This window comes from Podarcis liolepis, assembly GCF_965112155.1.
Source record: "Podarcis liolepis genome assembly, chromosome: 6".
Taxonomy (NCBI): domain Eukaryota; kingdom Metazoa; phylum Chordata; class Lepidosauria; order Squamata; family Lacertidae; genus Podarcis; species Podarcis liolepis.
In genome coordinates this window covers 89,440,033-89,467,561 of record NC_139559.1, presented here as the reverse complement: position 1 = coordinate 89,467,561, position 27,529 = coordinate 89,440,033, and the positions used below count along the sequence as shown (strand labels likewise).

At 42.6% G+C, this 27,529-nt stretch overlaps 2 protein-coding genes and 1 long non-coding RNA gene across 12 annotated transcripts in view; 1 reads left to right on the top strand and 2 right to left on the bottom strand.

The window, feature by feature from the left end:
- TRMT1L (tRNA methyltransferase 1L) overlaps positions 1-12,827 on the top strand; it is a 33,917-nt gene extending 21,090 nt beyond the window's left edge. For 5 of the 9 annotated variants that reach the window (XM_083506791.1, XM_083506787.1, XM_083506784.1 and 2 more), the window contains one exon: positions 3,621-3,983. In XM_083506791.1, coding sequence (XP_083362917.1) covers positions 3,621-3,731 — 111 coding nt within the window. In that variant the 3' untranslated portion in view covers positions 3,732-3,983. Of the gene's footprint in view, positions 1-73; positions 1,647-3,620; positions 3,984-12,770 lie in introns of those variants that run through there. The other 4 variants (XR_014527017.1, XR_014527018.1, XM_083506788.1 and 1 more) reach the window with 3 other exon arrangements.
- Positions 1-27,529, bottom strand: part of LOC310708524 — an 89,581-nt gene that overhangs the window by 51,431 nt on the left and 10,621 nt on the right. The gene's annotated exons all lie outside the window — the stretch shown is intronic.
- On the bottom strand, positions 584-18,323 carry RNF2 (ring finger protein 2). Of its 2 annotated transcripts, XR_014527026.1 has the most exons (8): positions 18,100-18,323; positions 7,744-7,832; positions 7,329-7,489; positions 5,277-5,492; positions 4,382-4,654; positions 3,990-4,161; positions 2,373-2,763; positions 584-2,264 (listed from the first exon to the last, which is right to left on the bottom strand). XR_014527026.1 is itself a non-coding variant. In XM_083506854.1 (7 exons), the coding sequence occupies exons 2-7, from the start codon at positions 7,828-7,830 to the stop codon at positions 2,662-2,664; spliced, it is 1,011 nt and encodes a 336-aa protein (XP_083362980.1). In that variant the 5' UTR covers positions 7,831-7,832; positions 18,100-18,323; the 3' UTR covers positions 584-2,661. The 2 variants fall into 2 exon arrangements, 1 of the variants encoding a protein (XP_083362980.1); XM_083506854.1 differs by having other exon boundaries at positions 584-2,763.

Here is a 27,529-nt window from a genome sequence, read left to right as displayed (position 1 = left end):
TTTTCAGAAAACATTTATTTTGTAAAAAATTAGAAAGCCGTTTATTTAGAAAACAGGAGCTGCCTGGCTTAAGTCCTGCGATTTTATTTTAAAGAGGCAGTCATTTATTCCTTACGTGAAATGGCAGAGGATCCTTGCATGTACTTATGTGTCCATCCCCATAGGCAACTGCTCCAGAATGGAGTCACACTGGTAGTGGAATAGGAATAAAAACAAGTTATTTGACCCTCTCCTAAAGGCACACACAGCGTACAAGAGCAGCAGCTCTAAACGCCCTTCTTCTTAAATTACATTTAACACTGGAATGATGGGGTTATAAAAGGGTGCAGACAGCCTAACAAATCCAAGGGGTCAGTTCTTGGCTGGCCAGGGAGTAGATACCACCTGCTCTACATCTTATTCCTCTCTGCAATTTCTCCCATCTCCCTTGAGGTGTTCAGGGTGGGTGGGTGGGTGCGTTGAAGTCCGAGAATCACAGCATTCCAAAGGTTCTGCTTGTGAAAGTGTGGCAGTAACAAACATGCAGATGCGACGTGTTCTGATGTGTGTAATTAGTCACAGTATTAAAGTCACAGAGCAATGGTTTGATCAAAACAGCTACTTTATGTATTAAAGTAAATATAAATACTTAGTGAATTCACTGTAACATGGAAGTAAAAATTCACATTCTCCCACACTAAGCTGGGACCACCACACATCCCCTAGGTAGATAAGCTTTCAGAATTTTACAAACACTTCATCTGCTTACAGGTAAATCACAATGCAGATTTGTTTCTCTGCAGGTATTTGCCCATACAAAAGCATTTTTTTTTTCACATAAAAACAAACCTGATTATATTTAGTGGACATGCACTAGCAATCTATATAAATTGTACATTACACCAAATATACTGAACAAAACCAAAACAGGCATGGTACAACTTCCCTTCCCACCCCAGACTTCTAGTAATTGTAAGTTTCATGGCACATACTGCTAGCATAATTTCGGAATGTCTGATATTGAAGAGATATTCATAACGGGAGCATTTTACGACAGTTTTCTCCTATGGCAGTGCTAAAAGAAAGTTAAGAGCAGAAAGCCATGGTCTTCCTAAAAGGCCAGTATATTAAGGGAAAGCAAGACACTTGAGTGTGCAATTTTGAAGGAACATTCCCTTTCCCAATACAAAAGGCAAATATCTATATACTGCAGTGGGAATGGAAGGATTACAGTGGAATAAAGTGATCTTCGTCCTTACAGAATGGTGGCATTCTTCACTACAGTGGAACCTTGTATTACGTACCATCCCCCTTGTGAACGTTGCGTGTTACGAGCTCCGCTAACCCGGATATAGATGCTCCCGGTTGCGACTTTTGCCCCGGGATGTGAGCAGAGGTCGCGCACTGGCAGGTGCCATTAGTGAAAGCGCGCCTCATGTTAAGAGCGGCTTAGAGTTGAAAACGGACCTCCGGAACGAATTAAATTCTTAACTGGAGGTACCACTGTTTATGATAATTATGCTCAAAGTGATAAACTACTGATGCACACAGCAACCAACAACTGAAAGCATGCCCAAGTGAAATTTAAAAATGCAAATACATTTTATTTATTAAGATTGTAAGTGCCAAGTGTTGTTAATATGGCTAATAAATAATATTTTTGAAGACCTTTCTCTCTCATTGCTCTGCAAAAGATATGATGCCAGCACTTTTTGTGCCTTTTACTTTAAAACACTGAAGATTCCACATCAATAATCCCACAAATTTAGAAGGAGTGCGGGTATAGAGGGATGTTTGCCTTACTTAAGTTACTTGATATTGAAACCACCTGAGCTAGTAGCAAGGGTTACTAGTTCTAAAATGTATCAGTACTCATGGTTTTCCTCTTAACGGGCCAATGCATATATTATAACACTAGCTTCACACAGCACAGTGGTACACCAAAATTAATCTTTGTTAAGTTAACTTAATGTGAAGTGTGTGTCAGGTTCTTAGCCAAGAGAACCCTGGTTACCCCAACTTAAGAAAGGCAGAGAAAGAGGAATTGCACCAGGGCTGATGGGAAAGTACGCATTCCCTGGGTTGCTGCCTATGTGGAAACAGCTGGTGTTACAAGTAGCTATTTTAAATTTAACAAATGGAACAACTCATTATACGAACAACGTGTAAGAGTTCACGTACTGCTATGAATATCCCTTCTGGCCCCCAGCACCAGCAGTTCCTTTAGCATCACAGGTAGCCAGTTTATCAGCAAGCCTACTCTGGCCATATGTGCTTTAACATTGCTGTAGGGAAAAGAGTACGTTACAACCAACTCTGTTGCCTCTTCACAACACTTCTCAAGGTGCTAGTACATGTCTGCCAATGTGAAGCCCGTCAGCATGAACACATACCCCTAGGGAATCTTTGCTGCACCTAAGATCGTGCACATGGAACAAGAGCTACCAAATCAAAAAAGCAGATTGGACAGCAATGGTGGAATGTACAGATCATTCAGTCCTCCAGGGGGCAGGGAAATATATACAAATATCACACCAAATACTGCCTAATAATAAGGGTATTCATCAAGGAATCCAAGTCTCGAAGCAGTTCTCCACGATGCAGAAGATGGTGTTTCGCTTATTTAAAGTAAACCAAAGCTATAAAAGCCATTACAGTTCCAATTCAAAGCCTTTGTCAGTCTTATTTGTGTTCCTTTGTTGGTGCATAGTACAGCTCCATGGGCTTATTCACTTTCCAGTACTTTTCACTGACCAGCTCCAAGGAAAAGGAGCCATTTAAAACCTAAAGACAAAATCAGAATTAGTGCCAAAATCAGAAACTAAGCCAGTGTTTGCTGCCACTTGAAAATGAACAGAAGACATAGCTAGGAAAATAACAAAACATTTGACAAACCACAGCTTGCAAACAGCATTAAAGAGACAGGGTGTTTAGGCACAGCAATCTATAAATAGTCTAATATAATCCAGATGTCAATTCCACTCTCAATTCCAAAGCAAGAAGCAGCTACAAATACAGTTAAGACGCTTTGCTGTATTTTGACACGTCTACAGTTCTTTTACAAAATGATTCTTGCTAGCAGAATAGGGCATATACTACCTCAGCAATTAGGTACCTGTTTACCTGTGGAAAGCAGTTAAATAACTACAGCACTTAGGAGCAATGCTAAGGTTACTTTGTTAAACAGAGGGTGGGAAACCGCCCCAAAGCTCTCCAGGCTCTATAGCAGCCCAGATGCAGAGAAATTACATCGCAATCCTTTTCTAACAAAGACCCATTACATTTGTCCTTCCTTCAGTAAGTTAAAAACAGCATGGTGGGCAGGAAGAAGCCGTGTGCATGTAAATCTGTGGTGGTGACCACACCCACTTTGGCCACTTCCAAATCCCAAGTGGGGATGCAGACCTTGGTCTCAAAAATGTCCGCACCCCTGGTTTAAAAATAACTACACAAATAAGGATAGGCTCAAAGATGAGCACTTGTTAGTAACCATTCAGAAAGCATTCCAGATGAGCAGAGATTTGAATCTGAGATTTCTTCAAATCCAAGCTCAACACCCCAGCTGCTATATACCACATGCTCTCTTTAAGCAGTATGACCATGTAATTATTTTATACCAATGTTGTGCTTATTTTTCCTAGTTCACAGGCCCACTTCATACAAGTTGCATGATCAGCCTCAAGAGGAACAGAAGTACATCAAAATCCTATTCAGAAATTCCGCACATTCTCCCTTTAAGTCATTTGCCATAGCGGATCCATCTCTGACATCAACAGGGCAAGCAAAGGGGTGCCTAGGCATGCTCACCTGAACACAAGTAGGTGCCCCTTTGTGGATGTTCTGGAGAGGATGCAGGGCTTTGGCAGCAGAGCCCAGGAGATGTGGTCTTGCTTCCCTTCCATGCATTTAGCCCTGTGCATTGAGAATTTCTCAATAGGACTCAGGTGTATCTTAAAGCTGTGGCACTTTATTTTCTCCCAATTATGGTTTTAGCTGAATCAGCTACTCACAGTAAACTGGCCATTAGCTGTAGCAATATAAATTGTGTACTGCTTCTCACTGGCTGTTTCAAGATTCATCTGATTTGACTCTCCTTTGCTTCGGAGTTCTTCCAAGGCCAATCTCACAGCTAGGTACTTGGACAAGTGATCAACTGTGGCATTGCCAGAGGTCTTTATGTACCTGCAGCAAGAACAAAGACAACCCATGTACAAAAATAAATAAATGACTGCAATTGAAAAACATCCACAAGCAAAATGATACAAAATAAAGGTAAAGGGCAGCAACTGAGCAATTCCAAGAGCTTGTCCTGAATAATCAGATAGCACACACACCCCTTCGCAAAAGACTAGATCACTAACCACAACACCTTCTGAAAAAAGGGACAAAAACCACTGCTTACCTTGTCTGTGCACTGTCATCATTTTCCATTAGTGTAGGATGGGGTCGGAAAACTAGTTCTATTTCACTTGCACCATCCAATACTGGGTCTATGGCAACTGTCGTATTATTATTATCCAATTCTAGCCCAGAATCATCGGAGGTTTTTGTCCTTTTGTTACTTGGCCCAGCTTCTTGATTACTGTGAGTTGAAGCATTACTACAATGCGAACTGTCACCGTTGTCTTCTGCTCCACTGCCATTCTCTATCGGTTGCTTCTTGCCTCTCTGTAACCTAAGAAGCATACATAACATGTTCAAGTAAGTCATGCAACCTGTTCAGCAAGTCATTTTCAAAGACCTCACACAAGCTATCAAATATATGAATAAGACTCCCATGATCTGAAAACAAAGTGCCAGCTGACACAATGCAGAACCACCGTTTAGCATGTTCCACTATGGAAGAATTAAGTTTCTCAGATCCAAAAAAAAACATTCATATGGAACTGAAGCACAGTGCAAGAATGCCAAATGCAGAAAGGCATGACTGGTGCAGAGGTGGACTCTAGAACCCCAGATATCATTAAAACAGGTTTCTGTTTTCCTGCAAAAGCTCATTAAATAAAACCAGCTTGCTAAGCTTAGTCAGTCATCTTCCAATTATAGACAAAAATGGGCAGGCTCATACATAACACACATTAATCTGCCTTGCAGAATAGGAACCATTTAGCTCACTTCTGTCTACTTGTAACAGCAGTTCTCAAAACCGAAGCAAGTATCTCTCTCAACTCTGGTAGCATAATTTTTAAACTGAAAACATGGGTTTGAGATTGAAAACCCAATCTAGTTTTCTAGCACTAAGCTGCACCTCCCCACACCCTCCAATTTCTAACTCCCAATTACCTAGAGTCTCTTACCTGTTCAAGGCCTGGATTTTCAGACCCTCCTCAATGCTGTGGCTCAGAGCCTGCTGGTTATTGTGCTTACTGATCCTTGCTAGAACTCTCTCCTGATGGGCTTCATATTCATCACGACTTGGATAAATTTTACTGATAAGGGCATCAAAGTTTGGGTCTGGTCTCAGTGACCTCTTCGAAACAAGCTTTTTACGGCAAGTAGGGCATTCTTTGTTTCTAAGAAGAGAAAAGGAGAAAAGCAGTTCCACAAGTATGCTCTTCATATCATGCTTTGTAACAGTCTGCAGTCTTGATTAGTCCCTTCTTATTGAAATATGACTTACCAAACCCTTGCCATATTGGATACAGTCACAAACCAATTTTGCACATCGCAGAATTCAAGCACCTGATGCAAACAGATTTGTTATACTCACTTCACAGTTGCATCTTTTCAGTTGCTACTCTTCAGTTAGATGTTACAGGTTTTTAGACTAGTTGGTAAAGGCTAAGCTTATTTCGAGGTATTTCACTTCAGTTCCTTAACTTAGCTGTTGAGGTATTTACAGCTAATCACTCATTAGGTGGAGAATGAGAATAAAGAGACACAATTCCTTAAATGTCCCCTTCTCAGTCAGTTTCTTGCTGCCAGTGCAGTACCTGACTTGAACCAGTGAGTCCTAGGTTCAAAACTTTGATATGAAGTTCTCTGGGTGACACTGAGTCAAGTCTCTATTCTACAAGTTGGTTGAGATGATAAATTGGGATGGGGCATCATGGCTAAAGTCTTTGAGGGCAGAAACTGGAAAATGCTGGAAGATTCTAGTTCATTCTAGAAGGTTCATTTCCACTGCAAATATTGTTTTCACCAGGGATCAGCAAACTTCTTCAGCAGGGGGCCGATCCACTGTCCCTCAGACGTTGTGGGGGGCCAGACTGTATTGGGGGGGGGGGGAAATGATGCAAGAGCACCATGAGCCCTGGTGGCTGCTTACCTGTGTCTTCCGAGCAGCAGGGGCTGGTGGCTGCAGTGGCGGTGAAGGGACGATGAGCGGTGCATGAAAGGGCTCCGGAGAGGGGCTGCTTAAAATGGCGGCCGCTCAAGCGCTACTGCTTCTGTTGGCACCAAAGAAGCCCAGCCCCCTTCCTCCTCTAGGCAGGGCGGGGAGAAGCCAAGAGGAGGGAGGAGGTGCCGCCGCTGCCATGTGAGGGAGGGAAAGAACGCACGCGCTGGTGATCCACGTGGTGATTCCCAGACCGTCTGCAGGCCAGATCCAGAAGGCAATTGGGCCTAATCCGGCCCGCGGGCCTTAGTTTGTCTACCCGTGGTTTTGACTATCTGAAGGTCACGCTGAGCCAGGAGAGATAAATTTGTGCACTCAGCGAGCTGGTCACTCTCTTACTTTTGTTTGTACCTCACATGGTTGCAGTTTTTTCTCTGAAATTTATTTTTGGTTTTTGTAACGAAGCCCCTCTTGCCTTTAGTAAAAGTTTTTCTTTAACTCAGTGTGTTTTATTACTACACGACAAATCCACTCCAAACACACACTTCTGGGACTCCGCCATTCATCAGAACACAGAGCGCCTAGGAATTTTAGGATCCAATCCGCCAGCGGGAGCCATACCCCGTAAACTCGTTGGAGGAAGGACAAAATAAAAATAAAGTAACTGCAAATGCTTCTCTACCCTCTAATGCTAAACAATTAAGATTTGGGAATTGTGGCCCTGGCTGGCTGTCAACTTTGGGGAGGGAGGGAGGTAAAGTAAAAGGGTGATCTTCAACTAAGCTTTACTCAGAGCAGACACACTGAAATTAATGAACACAGAAGGGACCATGAGAGTCATCTAGTCCAATGTCCTGCAATGCAGGAATCTCAAAGCATTCATGACAGAAGGCTTTTAATTTCAATGGGTCTTCTCTGAATAAAACTTACTTGGATACCACCTAAAGTTTTTTTGGGGTTTTTTGCAGGTTCTTTACATTTTACCCAGAATCCCAAGGTACTTCTCAAGTACTATAACCAATCCAGATAGAGGGTTTTTTTATAAAAAAAAAACTTATATCACCATACTTACCCACTTCTCAGGGCTGTGATGATACAATCAGCACAAAAACGATGGAGACATTCCTTAGTAGTCATGGTGTTCTTCAACATATCCAAACAAATGGGACACATCAGCTCACTGTGGAGGCTTCGTGGTGACACCACTATTTCCAAGCCATCTGTTATTGCTTCCTAATGATAAAAGTTAAATAGAGTTCTCAGGCAATTGTTTCCTGGTCAAGCTGAAGTTGCTATTTTTTAAAATGCCTCATAATAATCATGAAATCATTTCCCCTTTATTTCTGGCAAATGCAAATAAGATTTGAGTTTTGTTGTAATGCTCTAGTTGATAAATTAACATTTTGGGGGGCAGTGGGCATTCACATCTTTTGTAAGTTAAGCAAAGGTGTTTTTTTAAAAACACAACAACAACAACTCTTTAGTACCTGAGGTGTTCTTTGAAGTTCATACAAGCTGAGCTCCCATGTTTTGCTCAAAGGCTGCGTTCCGTTTGTCTGCACAGCCTGAGACATGGCTAGAAGAAAAGAGAAACATGAAAATCAAGCATTTTAAGAGGTCCTGCAGATTGGGCATTTTCACAGGTGGACTCATATTTCACATCACAGGTCAGCAGACTACACCCCTCAAACCACTTCCAGTTCATTTCTCACTCATTTCCATTTCACATGAAAAGTACCTGTAGCACAGGGATATCCAACAATATGCTACAGGGTCATTTCAGCAAATATTTGGCGCCTCTGGATGAACATAATGGAGCACATGTCAAGAGTTCAGAAACTGCAGTTAGATCTTCCTCCCTTTAAAAAACAATATACAGACAAGAGCCTAGTCTTCTGACTAAAGCTATTTACTTCGTGAAGTAAATGAGACTGAGACAGTGGAGCTCTGGAGACAGAGGGAAAATGACAGACCTCACCTTTGGGACTTTCTCATCCCTTTTACAGAGAGTCACACATCTGCAGAACAAGTCCCAACTTCTTTTTTCTTTTTTACATGCCAGGAAGATGGGAAATTACCCAAATTCAACATCATTCACACCCAACAGTTTTTCTAGTAGTACATTTTCATTTCATCATTAAAACCAAATAGAAGTAAAAATGACTGCACCTGCACCACACTCATACAATTATACATGCCTACTGCATATTCAGAGGGACGCGGGTGGCGCTGTGGGTAAAACCTCAGTGCCTAGGGCTTGCCGATCGCATGGTCGGCGGTTCGAATCCCCGCGGTGGGGTGAGTTCCCATCTTTCGGTCCCAGCTCCTGCCCATCTAGCAGTTCGAAAGCACCCTTAAGTGCAAGTAGATAAATAGGTACCGCTTTATAGCGGGAAGGTAAACGGCGTTTCCGTGTGCTGCGCTGGTGCTGGCTCACCAGAGCAGCTTCGTCACGCTGGCCACGTGACCCGGAAGTGTCTCTGGACAGCGCTGGCCCCCGGCCTCTTAAGTGAGATGGGCGCACAACCCTAGAGTCGGACACGACTGGCCCGTACGGGCAGGGATACCTTTACCTTTACCCACGCCATGTGTAATTAAGTCAAACAACGTATTTTTCCAATATCTTTCCATAGAAGGTAATTTTGAAATCTGCAAACCCTATCAAAAACCTTCAAGGCAGCTAATTAGCAAAGCCTTCCATAAACATTTAGAAACACAATGTGATTCTCATTGCTTCCACGGGTCTGCATAGCACTGTGTAGAGTAAGAGACCAACCCAGCCCCTTTGCTCTGTTCCAGAGGACTTGGGAAGGTCTGGGATCATCGTCTCACTTCCTCCTCAAAGCCAGGCCCTGCCAGAAGCAGCATGTCTCTCATCACTTCTCATAAGAAGCAACAGCAATCATGCCAGGCTTTCATGAAGGAGTCTTGACACTTTTGATCACTCAAGAGTCAGTGTGAAGTGGAATAATGACCCATTCTTCCCTCAGGTCCAATAGAAGCGGAAATCTAGTTTTAGCTATTCTTAGTAGTAAATAGTAGCTAGTTGAGAATATGCATTGCAATCAGCAGGTACAGTGGTACCTCTAGATATGAACGGGATCCATTCCGGAGTCCCGTTCGCATCTAGAGGTAAACGTATCTAGCGACGGCACGTCTGCGCATGCATGCGTCACTTTTCGCCGCTTCTGCACATGCGCAAGCGGTGAAACCCGGAAGTAACGCGCTCTGTTACTTCCGGGTTGCTGCGGAGCGCACCTCGAACATGCTCAACTTGAAGCAAATTTAACCCGAGGTATGACTGTATCTGCCTTCCTCACGTTCTTCTGCAGAAGGTAGATGACTTGTGGCTGGCTACCAAGTCCAGCCAAAACTGTGGGCCCCCAAGTGAGCAAGAAGTCAATATTCCTAGGTGAACCAACGGGCCAATACTACCAACAAGCAACTTCTACAAACTAGTAACACTGCTGTGATTGTTCCTTTTTAATTTCCAGTTCAACTAAAGTGGTTTAGAGTCCAAAGCACTGCCTATTGTTTCCATTTCAGATTCCATTTCATTCTTTATTTTCTATCAATGTTGAACACTGATTATCTACAGAAAATACTAATATACTACTGCAGCTGTCTCCAATATTATAACTAATAGGCATGGCGGAATTTCTTATGTCAAGGCAGAAAATTAAGAACATGTTTATGGCATTAAGTGTCACTAATCCATAATAAGATTATATCTGTCAGCAGAAACTAATAAGTTTTAATAAGGTCATTAGAGCTACACATTTTCTATCACACAAATATGCAAACATCTTCCATGAAGCTGTGCTTAATTTATAAAAAAAAATCAGCTGACAAATTTTATAAAAATATAAATGTCCCTTAAGCTGCAATGTTGAAATAAGATTCAGTTTTTGAACATCATTAATTTTAAAATATTATTTGTATATGCCCAGAACTCCAAGTAGATCCCCAAATCCTATTGCAATACACTGCCACTATACTGTGTAAAGGAGTCTAGTTACTGCAACAGTCATTTGTCAGGCTTCTCTTATTTCAAGTAATGGAAGGATGAAAACCCTCACATTATTAGCAACTACCAACCACGTAACCAGTGCAGCTCAGGAAGTCTAAGAAACCAAAAATATCAGTGCCGTTTTAAAGGTTCAGTTCACCCTTGTAGTTCAAAATAATGCCCAACTGTATCCAAAGAATAACTTGCACCTTGATCTCTGGAACCATTGTGAAAAAATTGGTTATAGTACCGTCAAGAGATGTCCAAATGCATAATAAAGAAACAAAACTTTCCAAATTATATGATAGATTAAGGGAAGTGGAAGTGAGAGAATACGCAGAATGAACCTGTAAGTCTTGGGGCAGGAACCTAAAATAACCAGAATCTACAAGTGGGTCATGCAACAAAAACATTGCAATGTGGCACGTTTTCCTGTTCAGCTTGCTAGCCACTTCAGTCCTCCTAGCTTTCAATTACACCCCACCCACCCACCCACCCGTCTATCAGTATTTCATGTCCACCAAGAATGTTCAGTTCTCAGTGGGCTATTCTGGGGTCCCCTCCATGTTTATTTTTTCTTAAAATGGTGTTTACCTCTGGAAATCTTGGGATTTCCTCAAGCCTGCTGATACCTCTTTCTTGTACACCCCACTTCTCAGAGTGGGAGCCTACATTAGCTAGGTTACCTCATTACTTCAAACGCATCTAGCTTCTGAAAGGAGGCTTTCAACAAGTATTATTATTATTTTTAAATGACAAACTGTGATGTATTAAAAAAATCCTAGACAACATGGAAGCATTACATAGGAAAAAATAAGTAATTCTCAAACTTTTTTTAAAAAAACCCCAACCATAAATAAAATTTCTGTGAAATCTGTTTAGCGAATACCTGACCTAGCACTCAATCAAAAACGTTTTAAATTCCATTTCCCACACAACATATATCTTGGCTGTGGTTAGACTGTAGCAATTGCAGCACTTTTTGTGATTTGATACAGACTGACCAGCTCTCTAAGAACTTTCTCTTGTTCCAAATTCTTCTAAAAACCTTTTACTACTCACAAGCGGGGTACAGCAAGATTGGAGGAATGCATCTCCTTCAATAAATCCACACTGTATCATTTTTCAAAAGCATTCAACATGATGACATGTGCCTCCAGAAAGCTTGTAAGCATTAAGCATTAAAACATAGCATTAAAACACTATCTCTAAATGTTAAGCATGCATCATGGCTAACAATCAGCAATCTCCTTGACAGAACATGTCCAGCACCCCAAGGACACAAACAGATGTAAATTACCACAACTAGAACACTATGCTGCTTTGGCAGTTAATTTAGCAACTACTCAGAGCAACACATGATGCGCGGCGGGGAATGGGGGGGAGAGAACAGATAAGCTGAATGCCTGATTGGGTCTGAAAAAGTCCGCTGCGGATACACACCTCACTGTGCTGATTGCTGCTAGGGACCAAGGGAGAAATGCTATGGCGTGGCAGAGCTTTTGTTTCCTTCCCACATTCCTCTTCACAAAGCTCATGAAGCGCACACATTTTGATTATATTCTGAACTGTTGTTAATTTTGTTATTTCGTGTAAGCTGCCCTGCAAGTGGAAACATTGTAGGGTAGGGTATAAATGGCTTAAGTAACATAAAGAATGGCCTCTTCATTTTCCATTTGCCTAGGTAGCCCCATGCCTGGAGAGAGAAACTATATTTGCTTTGTTAGGACCAATTCACATACCGTATGGGGCTCTAAGATCAGTTCCCAGTATAAAATATGCACACAGCGGCCTTTATTAATAACATCCACATATGCAAGTTGTGCTCCTTGCTTTCAAGTATAAACAGTGATTGGGAAGCCTTCAGTTTTGTACATTTTGAAGAGGAGGGGAGGGAAGGTGCAATTTATATTATGGAACCCACAGTTAATGCTTGTTTTGTATGAAGTGACCCTTAAGCTTTTATTTATTACACATTCTTATTATTATTATTAATCAAATTTGTATTCTACTCTTAATTTCAAGATCACAGGATGCCGCACAACTTAAAATTACAAAATAAGAACACAAAATGTGCAACAAAACAAAATGAAAGCAAGCAAATAACCCCTGCTTCCACAACCACATTTAAAAAAGCATAGATTGTTTAATCTGCCAAAGGCTTGGTTATAGAGAAACATTTTTGCCTAGTGTCTAAAGAAACACTGGGCTAATTAAACAATCTATGCTGGCAACTCTAATTACCCAGGCCAAATTTATTTGAATTCTGCTCTACCTTCAGTCATGAACAATTTGCCTAAGCTTAAGCAACTGTCCTACTGACCTGACCTACTCAAACAAACACCAATTTCTCTTTTTTCCATTGACTGTCAAAGCCAAATGCGAAAAGCTGTAAACCATTCAAGACTGATCCACTTATTTCTCCCAATTAGTTCAGGTAGATAGGCAGCTACTGTATTTTTGTATTTCACACACACAAGTGAAAGAACTGTGTCTGCATTCTAGATTTATGTGATTCGGGAGGAGGAAAGCAAGAGAAGATTGTGAAACTTTTCAGACAAGACTACATATTCTGGATTCATTGCACCAGCAAATATTTTCCCATTATGTTATAATTCATAAATTTTTACAGAAGAGTTCATTAAAAGTGGAGAGCTAAATCATGCCCATTTATTTCAACAAGCAGTTGTATGATGACGGTAACAAAAATGCTTTGAATATGTTTTGATCACCTTTCTATTTTTAAAAGGAAGTGAACAATAAAAAACAACTAATCATAAAAAATCCAGAAAAAAAGGACATACACCATTAAATGACAGTACAACGGACCACAAGGTAGTGCTATCCTGTTCTTAATAGCAACATTATACTGTCTTGATACCACACTGAATCTGCATTTCATTTTAGAAGCACCTTACTGGATGAAAAAACATATAGCTTGTAATTGTTTTCTTTAGAAGCAAAGGCAAGAATGTAGCATTGATCAGTCACGATTTGTTTTGAAGTGTCTCTCTCACTTCCAATAGCGAGCCAGTGTGGTGTAGTGGTTAAGAGCGGTAGAGACTCCTTCGGGTAGTGATAAAGTGGGATATCAAATCCAAACTCTTCTTCTTCTCTTCTTCCAACAGTCGTATCTCGGAAGTCGAACAGAATCCTTTCTGGAAGTCTGTTCGACTTCCAAAACATTTAACTTCCAAAGTGCGGCTTCTGATTGACTGCAGGAAACTCCTGCAGCCAATCGGAAGCTCCGTTGGACATTCAGCATCCAAAAGAACGTTAGAAAACTGGAACACTCACTTCCGGTTTTCAATCGTTCAGGAGCCGAAATGACTCCCAAGGCATTCGGGAGCCGAAGTACGACTGTAGTTGAGGCACTTCTGTATTAGGACTGGAGTCACACTTCACTCTTGCACCTCTACTGTTTTAAGAAAGAATACCCTGCCAAAAACCTCACATGCTGTTTCCCCCATAACTCACTTAACTGGGGGGGGGGAGTAGAGATTCATGTAAAGCAGGAGTGGGGAACCTCAGGCTTGGGAACCAAATGTGGCCCTCCAAGTTTCTGTGCCTGCCTCTGTGACCCTTTACAGTCCATGCCTCCTCCCTAGACTACGCCCCCTCACTGCTCTGGTCCCACACACTCCTCAAGTGCTCTTGTCTGGCTTTAACGTGTCCTGGAACTGTCATAATACCTCGTTTGTCTGGATGCAGGGTCAAATGTGTCGAAACCTCTGGTTTTTGCACAGCCGGAAACATAGCCAACTGTACATGATGGAATGCCACCCTCAGGTTGAAACTGGTGCCTGATATAACGAGACGACCGGCAAGATGCTTTGAAGAATATGTTTAATTCTCTTGCATCATGAGCATGTTTTTCCCTTGGGAGAAATGACCTTTGAGAGATTTAGATTGGGGAAAATGGCTTGGGGTGAGAAGGGTGTCCCCATAGGCACTGTGGAAAGTGATTAATCTTTTTGCATCATGGGCAACAGGGGCTGTCCTGCCCTTGTGGGCTCCCCAGAGAATGCTGGAATAGATGGCCCATTTTATCAAATCCAGCAGACCTCCTCTGTAGTACATTTGCCAATTAACCATAAGTTATTAACTGAGCTTCCATATTCACAGGCAGTATAGCTCTGAATACCAGCTACTGGAAACAAATAGAGGGTTGGTCACTGTGAGAACTGCTTGACTAGACGGGTCCCCTTTGGCCAGACCCAGTTGCAGGGCACTTCTGATGTTCCTAAGTTTTTAGGATTGTTGCCTTCATGTCCTGCTTCCCAGAAGCACTGAAAAGTAGGATGCTGGGATAGGTTAATTCTTTTGCCCTTTTGCATCCTGAGAATGTTTTCCCCTTAAGACCAACAGAAGATATGGGAGAGAGTTGTTAGGGGAAATGGTGAGCCGTGGGGAGGTTTACCCCACCTCCAACCTGATTCTTCCCCACACATCTTTTAAATAGGGATGGCATGTTGGCTGGCTGACTGATTGTATGGAAAATGCTTCCGGAAGATAAAATATATCAAGGAGTTAGTGGTCTGGCATGGAGCCCTCCCTGCCTCTGTTCCTTCCCCCTCATTCTCCTGTTAAGTTTTTAATGAGGAATGTTTTGAGAACAGTCTTAGATGTTCTGGGAACGTTGGAAAGAGATGAAATCCACACTCCCACAGCTGCCTAATCAGTTTGGGAGGATAGTGCTGGGTACCTTCTCTCATGTTTGACATGTTTTGAGAAAGTAAGGCATTGAGAGGGGGTGGCTAACAGATGATCTGCAAGTTGCCAGTTTTGGAAGCCACACAGGCTATCTATAAAATCTGACAGTTTAGGCAGTGTTTCTCTGAAGCTAGTGCATGGAACTGATCAGCCGCAGGGTTGTGCAAACTGAGGCTACCTGGGGGAGTCACTTTGCCGCTTCTTGAGGGCTTCCAAGTGGCAGATTGAAGTGCTTACTTGGTATGTATACATTGCTTGCTGTTTTAGAACAAAATCTTTGATCTTCTGACTCACTTGTGTATTTTGTATTGCTTCTGAATCTCATTTTAAAAGAACCGCCTTGCCTTTGGCAAGACGCTAGTCAGATATTGTCAGTTGGGCACTACTGTTTGACCACAGTCAAATATTTCATTAAGTTAATTATGCCTGAAGAATGGGTTTTCTGCCTACTTAGCAGAAGTCACTTTTAAAGTGACCCTTGCCCTTTCTTTGTAGTCACTATTACTTTGCTTTATTTCTGTTTTAATTACATTGGGCAATATTCAACATGGTGCACATAGAGGACAAGCTCACACATGGATTCTTTTCCTCACCTTTCAGCCACCACTACCCCCATGAAAGCCTTCCTGGAGGGTCAGAGGGGAGACTTACCAGCATTGTGGGATGAGCTGTACAGCACTGCAGTGAGAGAATGCCCCAAAATCTGATGGAATAATCCTGTGTTAGCAGAGTACAAAACTACCTTCCAATTTTGGAAGATTCCTCCACTCCTGCAACCCAGTGTTTGATAAGTCCTTTGCAGTCCTCTGGAGTAGGTTTTTTTTTTAAAAAGGGGGGGGTACTGGGTGCTTCAGAGGGAGCGGGTGGTGTTGAGCCTCTTTGGCTGGCTGATCGGAAGGTCTGAGGTTCGAATCCACAAGACTGGGTGAGCTCCTGTTGCTCTGTTCCATCTCCTGCCAACCTAGCAGTTCAAAAGCACAGCAGTGCAAGTAGATAAATAGGTATTTTACTGGGGGCTTCAGTGGGATGGCAAGGATTCATTGCATGAGCTTGTATTCTACTTGTGCAGTGTTGAATTTCACCCCGACCCCTTTTTAAAAATTGAACTGTAGGTTGACACTGTTGTTCCAAGGAAAATTTCAAAGAGAAATTCAGCAAAACATTAACATTTATAAAAGGTAAAATTTGTTAAAGATTATAATAATGCATTAACCGTAACATTTTAATTTCATGGTTTTGTAATTAGCATAATATATTAAACCTGTTGATTGACTGGTATAGGCAGGATATTGATTGGTATGGGCAGAGGTACAACATATTTTCTATGTGCTAGTGCTTTTTGACCATTACTTGAATGTTCAGTTGAGCAAATCCTTTTTTGAACAGTCAAACATCTAACTATGTAAATAGGGTTTTTTATATTACAAAAAAAACCTGCAGGACATCCCATCACAAATCTCCTATCTCTGGTTCAACTACAAATGGAACTAGCTTTGGTATTGTGAAGAAAAACACACCAGCACCACCTTAAATGAACACATTATCACAAAGCCATTTTACTCTTCTGATAAGCCTAGCGACACATAAATGAAATGGCATCCCTGTCATATTGAAATACTTTTAGCACTTCTTCTAGTCTAGGTGCTCTGAGCTGGGACATCCCACATCGTCCTTGGGAATTCTGCGAGAACTCACAGGAGACATCCCTTTAAATTTATGGGCCTCTCTAGCAAGCACAGTTCTAACCTACCAAGAGAAAGAAGAAATCAGCCAAGCAATGTTCTGCAAACAACATACAAGTCAAAACTCTTGACTCTTCCCTGCGTTTCCACCAACAGATACTCCAAAGGCACCCTTTAACACCCTCTGCTCACAAAGAAGATGTGTGCCAAGCAAGATGCCACCCTAAAGCACACCTTTTCCTCTTTTAAAGAGACAGTGTACTCCTACACACCCTCTGTCCACCTGAGAGCCCATGTACTACTGTTAGCTGCAAATACAGCATGATAAGTAAATAATTCCTCTAGAGAGCTTCCCATTAATGCAACCAGGGGAACTGGGGCAGGGAGGGCAATGGGAGAGCGGTGCCAACATCTTGGGGGGCACCTTTCCTATTGTGCATTTTTCTGTTTTTTATTCCATATTCTTATGCTTGCAAACCGCCGGGAAATCTTCAGGTGAAGGGTTTGGTGTACGAATTTAATCAATAAAAAATGTAAATAATAATAATTTTTTTAAAAAAATGAGACCACCATCTATGATTTGCATCGGATCAGACTGTTCTAAGGCGTGCACGATCCTTCTGTTGTTTCTGTAGATTCTAAACCACCTTGTGTATTGTTAACACAGAAAGGCGGTATACAAATTAAAAGTGAAATGGAAAATAACATAATAATAATAATAATAAAATAATAAAGACACAAAATCGAGGGGGGCGGGGAGGGACAACCGTGCCAGGGACGGCAGGAAGAAAAGTTAATGGCTAAAGAAAAAGAAGAGGAGGGGGAGGAAAACTGCCACAGAAAGGCAGCATACAAATTGAAAGCGAAATGAAAATAACAACAATAATGAAATAAAATCGAAAGGGGGCGGGGAGGGACAATCGTGCCAGGGACGGCAGGAAGAAAATCGCCTCAACCTTTTTCTCTCTCTTTCTCGTCCTTAAATGTTATTATTTTGGGAGAGTGGCCGGCTTAATGGCTAAAAAAAGAGGAAAACCGCCTTGTGCATTGTTAACGCAGAAAGGCGGTATACAAATTGAAAGCGAAATGAAAATAATAACAACAATAATGAAATAAAATCGAAAGGGGGCGGGGAGGGACAACCGTGCCAGGGACGGCAGGAAGAAAAGCACCTCAACCTTTTTCTCTCTCTCTCTTCCTTAAATGTTATTATTTGGGGGGGGGGAGTGGGCGGGTTAATGACAGAAAAAGAAGAAGAAAAAGGAGAAAGATCGTGTGTGGAGGCGAGGAGCAAGCACTCCCACCCCTTTTACACCCGAGTAAACGTGCGCAGGATCCGCACCCCCCCAAAGGAGGCTTCTCCAGCTCCATGTGGGAGGGAGAGACCCCCCAACCCCCCCAGCTGCGCCCCCCCTTTCCCTCCTCCGCCTTCTCCTCACCGGCCCCGCTGCTCGCCGCCTCTCGGTGTCCGGCCCGCTCCCTCCCCGCGGCTCGGCTCTCTCGCCCGTCGTCGTTGCCGCCGTCGGCGCCGCCGCCGCCTCCTCCTCTCCCGGCAGCCAGGGCTGAGGCGAGTCGACAGCGGCCGCCCCAGCCCGCTTTTCCCACCGCCGCCGACACCGCCTCTCCGCCTCAGCGAGCGACACAATATGGCGAGCCGCCGCCGCCGCCGTCGCCGCAAAGGACTCTGGGAAGGAAAAGAAAAAAAGCGAGCAAGCGAGCGGGTGACTTGAAGGGAGGCGGGGCGTTTCCGGCGGAGCCACGCCCACCAAGCCCCGCCTTCCTCCGTCCCCGCCGCGCGCCTGGGTGGCGTCGCTTTGCGCTGTCATTAGGCTAATTGGGCAAGTGCTGGACTTTTGACAACATGCATTTGTGAGAACACATATATATAAAACACACCAAAAATCTGCATGTTGTCAAAGTCCATATATATATTTTATAGATTTCTGAGGGTGCCTCCTTTTTCAAAAAAAAATCAATTTTTAAAAATTAATTTTCCATTTTATTTTATTTCTTTTTTCATTTCCATAGCACTTTCTATTTTTAATAAAAATCTCTTTTTAAAAAAATAATTTTTTATTAAGTACAAATTAGAAAACATACATATTTACAACAAAAGAAAATACAAAGGGGGGAAAAATACATATAACCAAGGGAAAAAGTTAGAGAATACTTTGCCTCTTTTCATATTTACAGTTATTTATACCTCTGTAAAATGCTATTCACAATAAAGAAGTGAAATGAAAGATAAGATATCAGAAAAAAGAAAAAAAGAACGAAGAAAAAATAAATAAGTAAAAGAAAAGGATCATAGGTGAAAATTTTTAAAAGTAGATAAGTATTCACTATACAGTACATATAATAAAAATCTCAAAGCGGTTTAAAAGGTAAAGGGACCCCTGACCATTAGGTCCAGTGGTGACCGACTCTGGAGTTGTGCGCTCATCTCACTCTATAGGCCGAGGGAGCCGGCATACAGCTTCCGGGTCATGTGGCTAGCATGACTAAGCTGCTTCTGACGAACCAGAGTTGCGCATGGAAACGCCGTTTACCTTCCCGCCGGAGCGGTACCTACTTATCTACTTGCACTTTGACGTGCTTTCAAACTGCTAGGTTGGCAGGAGCAGGGACCAAGCAACGGGAGCTCACCCCATCATGGGGATTCGAACCGCTGACCTTCTGATAGGCAAGTCCTAGGCTCTGTGGTTTAATCCACAGCGCCACCCGCATCCCAAAGCGGTTTACAGAATATTAAAACAATAGCGGGGCGATGTTCCTCCAGCCTCAAGAGCATAGCTGTCAACTTTTCCCTTTTTTAAGGGAAATTCCCTTATTCCGAATAGGATTCCTCGCAAGAAAAGGGAAAAGTTGACAGCTGTGCTCAAGAGGAACCCCTGTTGTAGGGCTGGGTGAGTCTTGGCCTCGCCCCCAAGGCCAGTGGAAAGGGCTTTGCAGGGAGCGGCATGCCATGCCCCTGGAACACCTGCAAAACCATCTGAAGCCCTGATGTAGCCAAGCCCCAAGTCTAACACTGTCTCTTCTGCAACTACTTAAAAATGTCCTGCAAAATTGCTACCTCCAAATATACAGTGGTACCTCGGGATGCGAACGGGATCCATTCCGGAGCCCTGTTTGCATCCCAAAGCAAACGTAACCCGTGTCCGCGCGTCTGCGCGTGTCACGTTTCGGCGCTTCTGCGCATGCGCGTGACATCATTTTGACGGTCTGCGCATGCGCACACAGCGAAACCCGGAAGTAACGCGCTCTATTATTTCCAGATCGCCGCGGAGCGCAAACCGAATTTGCCTAAAACGAAGTGTATTCATCCCGAGGTATGACTGTAGTCACCTTGAGTGCATTGCTATGTTATGTAAGATTATCCAAACAGTTTTGTATATAATTTTTATTAAATTTTCTGTTTTACAATTTAAAATACTCATTTTTACATCCTTAAGATATCAATGACTTCCCTTCTTCTCTTTCCATGGTTCATTTTACATATCATAAATCCTTGCCTATTTTACAAAAACTATACCATTCCGTGTTCCGTTATTACATCCATCAAAACTTGTTCACACTGTTGAATTTATCTTAATGCTGCCAGCGTTTTCAGCTGTACACAATTATTTCCCATATATTCAATAAACGTTTTCCAATCTTCTCTAAATGTATGCTCTTCTTGTTCTCTTTTTCTATATGTTAAGTCTGTGAGTTGTGCATATTCTGTCAACTTAAGCTCCCACTCTTCTTTGGTTAGTACCTCGCCCGTTTTCAATTTTGGGGTGATTATCCAAATGGTTTTGGAACAGCAAGTTGTTAAAACCTTGCATGCTTTTGAAGCTTCCAGTTGTTGACTCTCATCTTTTTGTGTTCAGCTGTAGTTGGACTATTCCTTTGCATTTTCTAAGCTCTCTCCCCCCCACTTTTATGGAAGTGGGCAAGTAGTCCCTAACTGTGGGCATTAACCACTGTTAATGAACATGCACCATGTTTGTGCTACAGTTTTGAAATGAAGGAGCATCTCCACCCCTGCCCAGACACTGAGGTCCAGCTCCGAGGGCCTTCTGGTGGTTCCCTCCCTGCGAGTAGTGAGGTTACAGGGAACCAGGCACAGGGCCTTCTCGGTAGTGGCACCCGCCCTGTGAAACTGTCTCCCATCAGATGTCAAGGAAATAAACAACTATCTGGCTTTTAGAATATATCTGAAGGCAGCCCTGTTTAGGGAAGTTTTTAATGACTGATGTTTTAATGTACAGTGGTACCTCGGGTTAAGTACTTAATTTGTTCCGGAGGTCCGTTCTTAACATGAAACTGTTCTTAACCTGAAGCACCACTTTAGCTAATGGGGCCTCCCGCTGCCGCTGCGCCGCCGGAGCACAATTTCTGTTCTCATCCTGAAGCAAAGTTCTTAACCCGAGGTATTATTTCTGGGTTAGCGGAGTCTGTAACCTGAAGCGTATGTAACCTGAAGCGTATGTAACCCAAGGTACCACTGCATTTTTAATCTCTTGTTGGAAGCCACCCAGAGTGGCTGGGGAAACCCCAGCCAGATGGGTGAGATATAAATAATAATTAACTAATGAGTGCTAGAATGATGTGGTTTTTAGAAATTAAATGGAGTACAGCTGTAAAGATTAAGTTAAAAGAAAAGAAAGGTTGACAACTGGATAAAATTAAGGGTGAGGGTTTGCTGAACTAAATATTTGAAATGGGAACGCAGAAAGGGAAGGTATGAGGTTGGTGAAGTAAGTTTTAAGAAGATAGGGTTTTGAAATTGTACTTGTTCTTTTTTTTTCTTTGTGTGTATTGTTTTGTTTGATATAATTTGTAAAATCTTAATAAATATTTTTTTAAAAAAATATAAATAATAATTAACAACAACAACAACAACAACAACAACAACAACAACAATTGATGTTAGATCTTCACCTGTTTCACAGAGGGGGTAGCTACCGCCCGCCCGCCCCCCCTTGGGACGTAGAATGTGGAACAGGATTTTAGAACCTTATCCTGCTCAGTTCTGGACTGGTTTGCAGTACTTTTCTTTATGTAGAACCAACTTTTTTCTGTAGGACCTTTGTTGTGCCCGGTGCAGCTGGTGGGTTTGAGGGATTAGTGGATGCTGGCAAGTGATCGCCTGTCAGCGATAGTTAGACAGTAAGCCCTATTATGTTCTATGCAGCTGAATGGTAATGGCCAAGGGGGAAGTGCTAAGCAAAGTGGCAGTGCTGAAATATGTTCTCTGTACAGTTAAGAACTGGCGGACAGGTGCAAAAAGATACTTTCAACAAAGAAAGAGAGAAGGAAGCAGGAGTGAATTCCTGGTTAGCAGAAACAGGTTCTCAAAACCTTGGCAGCTAGTGGCATCAGCTGATTTTGTAATCCGGGCGCACAAGCCTCAGTGAATGACTTTCTCCCCCTTCATAGAATAATAATAATAATAATAATAATAATAATAATAATAATAATAATAATTTTTATTAATACCCTGCCATTCCCAGTTTAAAAAACAGGCTCAGGGCGGCTAACAGCGAATATAAAACACTGATGAAAATGCGACTTAAAAACAGCATAAAATACAACATAAAATGCAGCATCGGTATCAATAAAATTCAAAAATTCAGGGGTCATGAGGGGAGGGACCCCAGTCAGTAGACATCAAATGATCACCAGGGCTAACTGGCCAAGTTGGTCCTACTAGGGCCAGCAAGGAGACCAGGGAAGAATTTAAATGTGGGGTCCCAGAAAGGGTTTATTTTTAAAAAATTTCTTTTTATTAAGTTTCATATACATAACCAAAAAAGGACAACAAATCAGCCGTTACAAAAAACAGAAGAAAAAATAATAATAAATAAGTTACAAATGTCCGAATATAACATAAAAATCTTATCCGTTTCCATTACAGTTATTTGTCTTCACATTTATTTCTTTATAACTTTAAGAACTTAAATCCCTCTTCTACCCCCTACCGACCTCCATCCCTCCCGCATTCAGGCTTCTTAATATACCTAATTTATTTCTCCTGCAGCTAGTGATTGTTAATGATTTGCACATCGTAAGATTTATATCAAACCTGCTATAGTTTTTAAGTTTCTGTAGTTCCCTTTGATGTAAATCATAAATTTATTCCAATCGTTAATAAACTTTGTATTCTTTTGGTTTCTAATCTTTTGTGTCATTTTTGCAAGACTAACAAATTCAAATAGTTTTGTTTGCCATTCTCTAATTGAAACCCAGAAAGGGTTTCTTCATAGAAGAGGAAAGGGAGAAGGGAATAGAGGATCAGGCTAATTCAAATTGAAGGCCAGGCAGAATAGCTCTGTCTTACAGGCCCTGAAGAAGGAGATCAAGTCCTGCAGGGCTCTAGTCTCCTGGGACAAAGCATTCCACCAGGTTGGAGTCATCACTGAAAAAGCCCTGGCCCTGGTGTAGGATAGTTTGGCTTCCTTAGGGCCCAGGACCTCTAAACTATGGTTATTCATGGACCTTAGACACGTTGATGACATCACCTCCAGTACAGGAGGTGGAAAGCTAAGCCCCACTTCCCAAACAGAACAAACTGACAGTAACTTATAATAAGACTAACCCTTAACGCTATATACAGAACAGCACACCAGAAGGAAGAGAGATAGAAAGAAAAAGGAAACCTAGGCTCCGTCTGGCCTTGTTATTATAGTCAGCATGACCTCGAAGCAGAGATAACAGAGCCAGTTTAAGCCAACAGTACTCAGCTTCTCTGGAGGAATAACCTTCATGAACCTTCTGCTAGTTTCTTTCACACAGAGAAGCTTCCAGAACCCTCTTGAAGTAGAATAGGAAAGATCTCTACCCATCAGATCAAATACTTTCTGCACTAAGAAATGCACCCTTCCCTCTGCTGCAAAACAGTGGGCAACCATAACTGATTCAGTCCCAAACGCAGATTGGAACGGGTCTAGAAGATAATCGGATTCCTCCAATAATGTATGCAAGTGCACTGCTACAACCCTCTCAAATACCTTGCAACTTGGCTGTTAAATAACACTGGGTTCAGGAGTGGCCAAACTAACACTTCCTGGCTGGGTGCAAGGACCACCCCTTTGCACAAAGATGCATTCACTATTCCCACCATGCCCCTTCCAACAGCTAACTTTAATCACAAGTGTTGAGCAGCTACATTCTTACAAGCACCTTGTCTGCTTTCCGGGTCATGTTGCAGGCATGACTAAACCACTTCTGGCACAATGGGACACCGTGACGGAAACCAGAGTGCATGGAAACGCCATTTACCTTCCTGCCACAGCAGTACCTATTTATCTACTTGCACTGATGTGCTTTCGAACTGCTAGGTTGGCAGGAGCTGAGAGACAGCACCAGGAGCTCTCTCCATCGCGGGGATTCAAATCGCTGACCTTCTGATCAGTCGTTTAGACCACAGCGCCACCCGATTCTCACCCAAGGACACACCTAAACAATGACCTCTTGAGAGAACCCCATGGAGCTGGAGATCAGGAAGTCCTGAACAACAACCTTGGTGTGGACATTTGTTCCCCAGGACAGCAGTTATGAATTCTTCCAACATCATGCCAGAGACTGCCTTTGCCAGCTCAGTCATTGAGGCTGCTATGCAGCGGGGTCAATGGCACACAAGCAGCACCCCCCCCCCCATCCTTTTATCTTTGCCCACACACCAGGTGCTGACCAGGAGATGGTTCTAGTTGACTAGAAGAGGAGATATAAGAGGGCGTAGCTTGCATGACAGGTACAGAAGCCCTATCCTGTTAGCATATCTGTACCTATGAAAATAAACCCTCTGTTGAGCTGAAATATCCTCTCAAGACAGCTCTTGTGTTATTATCCACTGCCACCTTGTGGAGATTTTCCATGAGGATTGTGTGGCAGGAGAGACCGAAAGATCTCCCAGATATGACAAGAGGGGGTACAGCAAGTTGCAATCCTATGCCCGTCTACTCATAAATAAATCCTGGTGAATTAAATTTCACTTGCTTCGTGATAAATTTATGTAGGATTGCAGATCCCCATCCAGGGTAAAAGGGACCAATCTTTCCCTCTCCATTGGGTAGATGTGATTGAAAATGCCATTTATAAATTTGAAAACAAATAAATGATTAAAAAAATGAGAAATTAGTGAATACGCATGCGTGAATCAACCGAGGAATTTGTTATCATTAGGTAATACATAACATGAAAACATTACATTCTGCATGGCTGTAACAAGCTATAATTGCAAGTTGTTATATTTAATAAATTCTGAAATAAGAATTAAGCATGTGTTAGCATTTCAAATTCGCCGTGGTTTTAAAGCAAGACATTACATCAGGCTTGTTTTGTGTGTCTGTTTTTTAGGACTCCCATCACTTTAAGATAAATAAACCTACTTGTGTAAGCTCAGTTCTTTATCGGAACTAGTTCTGGCTGTTTGTTGTCTTCAGGCTTGGAGGAAGTGTATGGTTGAGATAATCATTGCCCACAGTATTTACATAGCTTCACATTGGTAACAGTTGCTATCTAGGAAAAAAAAACACATCATGACTGCTTAAGGCAGCATTTCTGAAACTGTGCTGAGTTTTGCCTCCCCTATGATTCTAAACTTTGCACTGTCTTAACATCCCATCCCATCTCCTTGGTACCAGCCATTTGCACCCAGCAGAGCTACTGCTTCTGCCTTTTTTAGTGGTGCTGCAAAGCCACAGAAAAGGCCATACAGTTATACCTCGGGTTACTGATGCTTCAGGTTATGTTTTTTCGGGTTGCGGACTGCCGAAACCTGGAAGCACCGGAAAGGGTTACTTCCTGGTTTTGGTGGCTGTGCATGCACAGAGGTGCTAAATTGCGCATGTGCAGACACACCGAATTGCAACCCGCCGCTGTGGGTTGCGGGTGCTGCGGGTTGCAAATGTGCATCCCGCATGGATCACGTTCGCAACCTGAGCATCCACTGTATTTAAGAAATCAGGACCAAATGTATTTGCAAACCTAAGGACTCCCCATGGCATGTGTATGTTATCAGAAGCTCGTTTTCTCACAATCACCCATCGTTTGGATCAGAATTGGAAAACATTGCAAGCCCATGCTGTACGTTTATATGGTTATTGTGTTATATCAGGCATAGGCAAACTCGGCCCTTCTGATGTTTTGGGACTACAACTCCCATCATCCCTGACCACTGGTCCTGTTAGCTAGGGATGATGGGAGTTATAGTCCCCAAAACCTCTGGAGGGCCGAGTTTGCCTATGCCTGTGTTATATATTTTATTGGAATGTAACGGAAGAGGTCTTGCTACTGCCACCTCCCAGCAGAGCTATTTACACACATGCAATTGTCTGCTTTATGACAAAAGTCTGTGGATTGAGGCACTAACATGGTTGACATTGACAAGTGGTGGTTCTGCAGAAGAGAAGCAGTAGGTAGCGTGAAAAGCTACCTACTTCCTGCGCAGAGCTCAAAGACAACAGCAACACTAATATCATATAGCGCAGTTGGTTAGAGCATGGCACTGATAATGCCAAGGTTGCAGGTTCGATTCCCGTATAGGACAGCTGCATATTCTTCCATTGCTGGGGGGGGGGGGCTGGATTTTAATGATCCTCTGCGTCCCTTCCAACTTTGCAATTCTGTGATTCTATGCATACTCAAAACTGAGCTCCATTTACTCTCTAGAATTTCCAGGCAGAATGGGGCTCCTGCTCCTTTAACATGACATGTTTAGGCAAAGAAAACATATTTTTTATTTATTGAATAAAATAAATAAAAGGAACTCAGGGCAGCATACCATTTTACCCCCTCAGTAACTCTGGGGTGTAGGTGATAGAATGAAAGTTGTAAGCTGTCTTTACAAGGTATATGTCCATGTAGCTCAGTCTTGTTTATTCTGCCTGGTGGTAGCTCTCCAAAATCTCAGGGCAGAGATCTTTTGTGGGAATGTTCAGGGAGGCAGGAGAGGATATATTGTTTATTAATATCCTTCCAAACTTGCGCCAGCAAGTTCCTTTAATTAGCAAAGTTTCACATTCCCCTTTTAAACGCTGGTTGCAGGCTTGTGTAAGCCTCTCACTATCAGGTTCCTGGTAAGTTCCCTTATGTCCCTCTTAAAAGAATAAACACGCCACAATCTTGTGTGTAGATAAAAGTAGTTTACTTACATTCAGTTCACAGAGGGATCCCTGAAGGCAGACTTAGTTACAAAGTATATACATGGGGAGCTATCCCATATGGGGATAATCTTAGTCTCCTCTGTTGGCTAGAAGCCAACAGAACATCTCTAGCTAAAAGCTGCTCCAACGACAGAGGAAATCAAAAAGAGAGAGTGTGCTGTGTGCCTTTTCTTTTTTGTTACCTGGACAGGTAAGGTCACACCCACCTCTAGTCACATGTAAAGGAAATATGTCACAGCTAGGAGGAAACAGGAAGTTTTCAACTGGCCGGACCAAACATTCCCCTGCATGTCCACTCTAGGAAAACAAGGAATGTTGTACTTGACTGCTACTTACGTATCACATCCCACATCTTTCACATCACCTACTACTTGATCCTTTTAAACAGAGACACATGCAAAGACTCAGCTGTGGGTCCTCCCTGTAGCATCCTAGATGGAGCACCTTGCCTGAAGCTTTGCTTTATCGCAAAGTATGACTTAAACTCACATATCTACTACACCAGGGAGGCGGGGGGCGCTGTGGGTTAAACCACAGAGCCTAGGACTTGCTGATCAGAAGGTCGGCAGTTCGAATCCCCGCAACGGGGTGAGCTCCCATTGCTTGGTCCCTGCTCCTGCTAACCTAGCAGTTTGAAAGCACGTCAAAGTGCAAGTAGATAAATAGGTACCGCTCCGGCGGGAAGGTAAACGGCGTTTCCGTGCGCTGCTCTGGTTCG